The sequence below is a fragment of the Dermacentor silvarum genome, chromosome 1 (genome assembly GCF_013339745.2).
Source record: "Dermacentor silvarum isolate Dsil-2018 chromosome 1, BIME_Dsil_1.4, whole genome shotgun sequence".
Lineage (NCBI taxonomy): Eukaryota > Metazoa > Arthropoda > Arachnida > Ixodida > Ixodidae > Dermacentor > Dermacentor silvarum.
In genome coordinates, this window is record NC_051154.1 from 203,603,013 (window position 1) to 203,611,324 (window position 8,312).

At 45.5% G+C, this 8,312-nt stretch overlaps 1 protein-coding gene across 1 annotated transcript; it reads right to left on the reverse strand.

The window, feature by feature from the left end:
• Positions 1 to 2,812, reverse strand: LOC125942724 (uncharacterized). Its single transcript, XM_049660992.1, has 2 exons — positions 2,136 to 2,812; positions 1 to 303 (listed from the first exon to the last, which is right to left on the reverse strand). The coding sequence occupies exons 1-2, from the start codon at positions 2,761 to 2,763 to the stop codon at positions 56 to 58; spliced, it is 876 nt and encodes a 291-aa protein (XP_049516949.1). The 5' UTR covers positions 2,764 to 2,812; the 3' UTR covers positions 1 to 55.
• Positions 2,813 to 8,312: the final 5,500 nt, after the last annotated feature.

The following is an 8,312-nucleotide window of genomic DNA, read 5'->3' on the forward strand; positions in this document are numbered from 1 at the left end:
CACGCTTATATTGCCTAGGGCAGCTGCAAGGGACAGCCACTCCGGATTCTGGCGGCTACCGCCACATGGCTGGCTGCTGGGTGCCTTGGGTAGCGCTGGTCCGGGAGGGCCCGTAGAAGCTGTTCAGCAGGGCCGACGGGGACCACTGGGCGAGGAAGATGATCCGCGTGGCGATGATGTAGCAGGTGATGACAACGACAACTAAGACGATGAAGGTGAGGCAGGCGCGCGACAGGTTGAGGGTGTTCCGCCGGAATGCAGGAAAGATACCATCAATAGGTGGTGTTCCCTGCGCTACACCCTCTGTAAAAAAATAATAAAAAAAGAAAGGAGTGAGTTGGGGAGAGTTTACATAGCTTACACGCGAACAGGAACGCGAGATACATCGCCCATTGCTTATTCGAGCAGGCAAAAGAAGTGCAGTGACAACGTTTATACGCAAGCGCCTTTCCGATAACCCCCCACAAGGGCAAGATTGAATAATGCAGGGTGAGGGGGGTGGGGGGAGGGGGCAAATCTCAGGCCACACAATTTTCCGTGGCCTGAGCACCCTGTTTTGAGGATGTGCGTTTATTTATTTATTTATTATTTATTTATTTATTTATTTATTTATTTATTTATTTATTTATTTATTTATTTATTTATTTACATATACTGCAGACCAAATTTAGCGCTTTAGCAGGAGTGGAGAACGTTACACAATATCAGTAAAAGACAAGAAAGCAAATAGAAGGGAATAATTGCACCAAGTGTCATTGAAGAGGAAACACAATACCCAAAAAGAACAGTAATACAGATGAAGCAGTTTACATGTCAGCAAGGTGTTCGCCTGTGCTAACTAAAAACTCGGTTTGTGGTAAGGAACGAATGTTACCGCGCAGCAAATTCCAAATCTTCATTATGCGTGGAAAAAAAAAACAGCCGTATTTGAATGTGTTAGCACGAGCAAAGAAAAAATAATAATAAAAATAAAAATAAAATTTAAGAAAAGAAAGAAAAAAAGTGTTCAAAGCGTCGGAGTTTCGGGCACAACTTTTGTTTTTGTGCGTGCGATTGTGATATGGCTACCGTCACAAAGGCCAAAGGTGTAGTTAAATACTGAATATAAGAATTTAAGATCTTCGACGTGATAACGCAAAAGCATTGGTTGCATGTTCAGTGATTGTAGCGCCTGTGTTGGCGAGAAGCTGCGGCTGTAATTTTGGCAAATTAAACGAATGAATTTTCTTTGAACGTTTTCGAGTGAGCTTATTTCACAGTGTTTGTAGGGGCACAAAACCAGGGACGCATATTCAAGAATGGGGCGAAATAGCGTTTTATGTAGGGTGTCCCAACTATCATGTACCAAGATTTAAAAATATGCAAATGCCACGTAGCTAGACATAACTATTATGTACCAAGATTTTAAAATATGCAAATGTCACGTAGCAAGACATAACCAAGGTAATGTTTGCCGTCGATTGGAGATACTCAGATTATTTTTTAAATTCCACCTAATTACATAATTAGTATTCATTATTTGATCAACTTCTCAACTCAAATATTATAATTAGATGAAAATGTCAAGAAGAAGATTGTAGAGCAACATGAAAAACTCCCCGATACAGCTTTCTGTTGCTCAATATGTGCTACATAAATGTGTTTTTCCGAGCGTGAAAGAAGCCCGCGAATACGCGCAAAATTGACGGGTGATTGGCCGCTCGAGGAACTTTGCGAGTATTCGCGGGCTTCTTTCACGCTCGGAAAGAAGCCCGCGCTTCTTTCGCGCAGCAAGATAGAAGCCAGGACGACGTTTCCACCAATATGGGTCCTGATGGGGATCAGGACCCATATTCCCAAAATTCTCATATGATATAATTGTTGATAAGAGCATTTTCAGCCAACTAATGCTGCACATATCACTAGTGAAGGGTGCTAGCCAAAGGCAAAAATGACTTACGAACGAAGAGCTTTGTGAATTCGGCCCTAGATCCAACGTAAAGACTATCGCTTCTGCACTGACCAGATGAGGTTTTAAGGACGGCGGCTGGGAGCGCACCGCGTTAAAACCGACTGGTTATTAACTTAATTAGCCGACCTAAAGAGTGTCTGATTTTCTCGGCCGTCTCATCTGACAACCCCCGTGTTGTACTTACCAGCCTGTCGCCTTCGCCAGTATTCCTGCTCGTCGTTCGCCGGCTCCGGCAGTCCCCGTCGTCCCGACCCTGGTAGTCGACGTTCCTCCGGTCGACCATCGCGGCTCCCCGCAGACAGCATGGACGCTGGAATATTCCTCGGGTGCCGCCAGACGTGTTGACGTGCGGGCCGACCTTCGACCGCTCCGCCGGACTTCATGGATGCTGGAAACTGCATCGGGTGCCGCCAGACGGGACCTTCGGCCACTTCGTCGTACTTGAACGACGCAGGAGTCTGCATAGGGTGCGACCAGACGGGACCTTGGACTGCTCCACCGGACTTCGTGGACGCTGGAGTCTGCATCGGGTGCCGCCAGACGGGACCTTCGGCCACTTCGCCCGACTTCATGGACGCTGGAGTCTGCATCGGTTGCGACCAGACGGGACCTTCAACCGCTTCGCCGGAGTTCATCGAAGCTAGAGTCCGTGTCGGTCGCGGCCAGGCGCGACCTTCGCGAGGCTTCATCGCATCTTCCGTCTTGTTCCCGATGGCCTCTGTCTGCTCGGGGTGATCGTGGCCCGGGGTGATCGTGGCCCGTGCTGAACGCGGCCCACGCAGCTCGTGGTGCATGTGGCCACGAGCAGGCATGGTCGCCGGTCTTACTCTTCTTTGTCAACATCCGGTGCCTAATACGAGCTGTCCCAGGTATTGGGACAGCTTCAGGGGGTATTACAAACGGCAGCTAAATGATGAAGTAGAGCACATTAGAGTAAGTCGGTGGTAGATCAGAGGAAAAGTGCGATAAAACGTATACGAACAAAACGAGCATAACGAACGCGTAAATTTCTAGACATCTCTACGACCTAAAGAAGCATGCAAGATGTCCGTATCACTTAGACATATATACAGGAGCCTGTGATTTATTTTCAAAGAAAGTGTTTACGAAAATTTTCACCATTAAATTATCATCAAAATGACAAGCGATGAATGTGCGAAGCGTAAGACGTGAAAAATATGAGCGCAGTTAACGATACAACGAGAACACTGGCTCACAGAAACAAAGCTAACAAGGTAAAAAAAAAGAAGGTTATTCTTATTATTACGATTACCACAACCCCCCCCCCCTTTTTTTTTTTTGTTTTCTTATCATTCTACGACCCGCTTCTTGCTCAAGCCCCCGTAGGTGATATGTACCGGTGTCTGGAATCATCATCATCACAGCGAGCGCCCCGCGGATCCGATTCTTGTGACTTCATTTTATTTCGTTGTGCGAATATTATTATTATAGATGATGCATCAACTAGTCCATCACGAAGTTCTTTTGTGGACACATAAAAATTTACAGCTCTATATAAGGCACATTTGGCGAAGGCCTCCTCAGCAAAGAGTTGTACGATTACAAACATTTTTTAGCCGCGGAGACCCCCAGCGAAACTCGCTTCAGTTTACGGTCAAACGCTAAATTGAGGAAGCGACCACGCCTGAACAAATGCTGACATGAATATTTATTAGAATTGTACCGCGCACTATATGACAGGCAGGTCCTATGTATACCACGAGCTGTGTGTATTCATTACTGAAGTTCACACCTGTCGGTGATATAGTTTAGCCAGTCTCCTCTTAGCCACAGAGTTACGACCTCCGTGACCATGCGTTGGTCAGCCACCCCGTAGAAGGGGAATCCCAGATTTTTCGGACGTCCGTGTAGCCTCTCAGAGCGCCCGAGGGTTTTGCCCCTCGGGCCTTGCCTTGTTCGTGCAACGAAACAGAAATCTATGTACAACCGAATGCAAGAGTCACTGCCCCGAGACACACGCGCCGTGAAATATATAGAATCGGGCGCGCCTGGACAAGTCGAAGCTCCTCAAGATAATGTGAGGCACAAAGTCGTTCCGAAGCACCGACGCGCGGGTTCAACCGGCAGAAAGCCTTGCTCACTCACAAATAACAGAATTGCCGTCACATTAGCCGCAACTTGCGACCACCAACCCGCGGGGTGTAAAAAGGAGAAAGCGGTCAAAGGAAACATCGTTGGCGTGAAAATTCAAACGAGCTCGGCCAGTTTGTTATATTAGTGTTATTCAGATTCTCCTTGTGTGAGATAAGATCCTAGATACAATGTACGATTCTTGATACGACGGTGATTGCTGAGTGCGCGCTGAGTGCGGCAACATAACTATATGAGTTCATAGGCGTATCTATCGCTAGAATAGAGTGGCGTTAAGGGTACGGTTGATCGCGGTGCGAGCCGTCTGCGGGACGCGCCTTGCACGCCTGCATTGCAGAGGAGGCTGTTGGCGGACAGTACAAAGCAAGTTCACCTTCCGCCACTTGCATCATCCCGCGTTTGTTATTGCCTTCTAAACTAACTATCTTTGAAAAACAAAATCAGCTTTGCTTTTCATATTTTAGTGTTATGTAATCAGTGTTGACATTTTAGCGATATTTGGTTAGATTTAGCGACTTTCTTGTCTGTTTAGCGATAACGTTTTCTGTTTAACGACCGGCCGCAATTTTGGAGACTTGAATGAACAATTTGCAACATTTTAGCTACTTCGAAGTTAGGTAAGTTGCTTCAAAAATGACCTTCTGGAACGCAGTTCATTATTGAAAACCTACATGTAAGCGCCCGAAACTCGCTCATAGGCTCCATGACCATGATGTTGTGAGCGAAGGTACCGAGGAGCTGTAACGGTTAGAACCATTGATTCAGACGATTAGAACATAGAGTTGTGCTGTTGTTGTTGTTGTTGTTGTTGTTGTTGATGATGATGATGATGATGATGATGATGATGCCTCGTTGTTGTTATGGAGCTGTTCCGATAACGTCTCTTCTTCGTCTTCTTTCTGAGTTCGCTTCTTCTTCCTCCTGTTGCTACATCTTCCCGGGGCAGCAAATGTCCGCTTAGAAGCATCCTTCGAGCGGATAAACCAACTGTGTGTGCCGCCGAAAATATTTGTTGTCAGGTGTCCTCAATATGCAGACCCTCGAGATATTTTTTTTTGCCTGAAAACAACTTCCTTCAGCCCGCAGATTTTCCAAAAGGCTTTACGATGTCGCTCTCCAAGTAAGAACTTTATTCAGTTCCCGGGGATATTTCTTAGCAGGCTTCATTAATGCACCTCTTATTTTTTTCGTGTACTCAGAGGGCCATATTTCCCCCATGCTATAGTAACTTCTTAGCGTAGTCTCCACATTTGTTGAACGTTGTCGTCCCGTTTTTCACTGCTGCCTCCTTCCCAGTTTTCTCTTTCCACCAATGAGGCACGCAGGAGTTGAAGGAGTGCGTTGTCCAGGTTCACCGTAAACGTATATTAAAGGTCGGTTATTCATTATATCTTCTACTTTGTATATTAAGGTATTCAGTTCTTCAATATGCAGAAAACGTCGACAAACCAATTTTCGCAGAGATGTTTGGAAACTACGAATGAGCCTTTCACAGAAACCACACCACCACGGTGCGTTTCCCGGACTGAATTTCCACTTAACATGGTGATTGACGATTCAATCTTGAGTTTTCTCGCGATGTAATGCTGTCGTGACCACATTTAATTCCTTGGCAGTTTTCTTGAAAGTCTTGACGTTATCGCTGTAGATTACTGAGCACATTCCTCGTCGAGCTACGAAGTGCCGAAAAGCTTGTAGAAAGCTTTAAGATGAAGCGTCGACGCTAACAGTTTCCGAGAGTACTGTTCTTGTGACGGCACATGTAAAAATTACCACATAATCTCTGACAATGTCTCCTTTTTTGTAGTTTCTCGCAGAGGACCGGTGAATTCTTAGGCCAACTATTTCTAATGGTAGCTGGTGTGGGATTCGTCACTCTATCAGCAGGAAGAGGAGCTACTTCTTGTTGCAACGGTCTGGAATCGCATCGTCTGCACACAAGACACTGTCGTATTACTTCTTTCACTTCTTGTCATCCTCTGATTACTCAAAATCTGGTTCTTATACGACTCAGTGTGTGACGTACTCAAGCGCGAATAGTTTGCTCATGTATGGGTCGAACTAATAGTGTCGTTAAGTGCTTTTATTGCGATAGCAATTACATGGACACACCAGGCGCATTTCCGCCGTCGTCGTCACCGTGATGTTCCGCTTGAAGCCCAAGTGCGATAACATCGTAGCCGTGTGCCGTATCCTGTGGATGCGAGTGAAAGCGTGCGAGGGTAAGCCGAGAATTGTGGCTCGACCTCGCGCGTGCAAGAGCAGATACATCGCGCGCAAAACGCGGAGGGGGGGGGGGGGAGGTTACTCCGGCTGCGACTGCGGCCGCTCGCAGGCCCTATCTTGAAAGCGATCCGCGATGGGTACAGAGTCTAGGTTCACCGAGGGCTGATAGCTTCGTGTGCACTGTGTTCTCGCCGCTTAGTTTGCGTTGAAGGGAGATCGAGGCAGCATCAAAGTCAATTCGCACGCTGCTGCTGCCGCCCTTCCTCACGCCAGCGTTTTAAAAGCGAGTGTCCGCAGTCATCGAGTGAGATATGTTCATGTTTGCCTGTGCACGCGTGACACTACGCTTGTTAATTTAGTTTGTAAGCGAATGTCTACAAGTTTATACGGCCGGTACAAGTTTATACGGTTATCCGTACTTCATATAGCTGTCTAATAATTTGCTGTCGGCGTGTTCCATGTCATTCCTAGAATGCTGGTCTTGCTTGATGATGTAGGAACGGCATCTTGATGCGCATTAAAAAGATTGTTTCATCTCTTCACTGTTTTGCGTCCATTTTCTTAGATTCATTTCAGTACGGAGAAAAATTTCTCTTGCGTCCATGGATACGCGTTTTGCCTGATTTTCGTATGATGTTCCGAGCATAACATTATCAACGTAAATCGAATTTTGAAGCTTTTTGGCGATTTCGGGCAGTTTTGCTTTTTCTCGTTCAGGTGATGTTGTATAGTCTCTGCTAGCAAAAAACTCCTTGACGTCGTTCCAAATGTCACCCGTGTCATCCGCCAGGTAACGATGCTTTCCTTCTTTAAATCGCACTGTTCGTTGTCGCACCACAGTTAACGAAGGTCGTCTCTGTCGTCCTCTTGTACGCTTATCTGCAAGACTGCCTTTTCCACGTCTTGTGCCATTGCAACTGAGTGGTTTCTCAAATGAAATATCAATGTTAGTACCTCTGGATTAAAATTTTCTCCTGCTTGAAGACATTTCTGCTGTTAATGACGACGAAGGGTCAAATGCTATCTTTACTTTTGTTGTTAGCCGGTCTTCTCAAATAACTGCCTTATGCGGCATATAGTATTTCTAGTATTTCAGCTGTTCAGATTCTTCCAACGTCGCTCATTCTGCCACTCAGACGTGAAATATTCTTGCATTGCGCAGTTGTACTTTTCTCTAAGTACTGAATCTTTATGTAGTCTTCGAGATACTTGTATCAATCATCTGATTGCTGCTTTTTTGTTATTTTCCACGTTAACTTAATCTTGCCATGGTAGTTTTACATCATGTCTCTATCTATCCTTCTGAACACTCCTTGCAAATGATCTAATCACATGGCTCAATCCATCCATCGTTTTTTTCTGATGACATATGCCAGTGTTTTCCAGCTCCAAAACCTTTTTGATGGCGTCATTTATCTTGTCAGTTTCTTCTGCTGCGTTAAGAACCATGACTGATTTCGCGTTTCGTACTGGTGATTCTACTCCACATAGTCCATGGACAATCCAGCCAAGAATGCTTTCCATTAGCACTGTACGTTAATTTAGTTTTTTTACATGTCTAGTATCGCTTGCTGGTCATCTGGCCCGCCTGAAGTAGCCACGCCTCATAACCCCACCTAACTCTAATTGTTTTTCCTACCTATCGCTTCCCAGTAAAAATCGGATCCTATATAGCAGTCAACTTGTCTCCTGCATTGTCTGCTTTTCATTATTGTCATCCGCAATCTTTAGCCCCATCCTCTTCATATATGACTGACTTTTCGTTTGGTCGAGGAAGTCGTGCTCTTGATATTATGTCTACTTCAATAGCCTTGATTCCTATAATTCACCATCTGGATTCTCTTTCAATACTACTTCTACTACCTTCATCTCACTTTCATTTTCTCTTCCTCCGAATGCTCCCACCGTGAGACTCTCTCTACGGAGGAATGTAAAACCTATTCTTCGTGCCAAACGGGTACGAGTGAAGGTTCGTTGGCTTCTGCTGTCAAATAAAATTCTTGTATACTCTCCTTTACTCTCG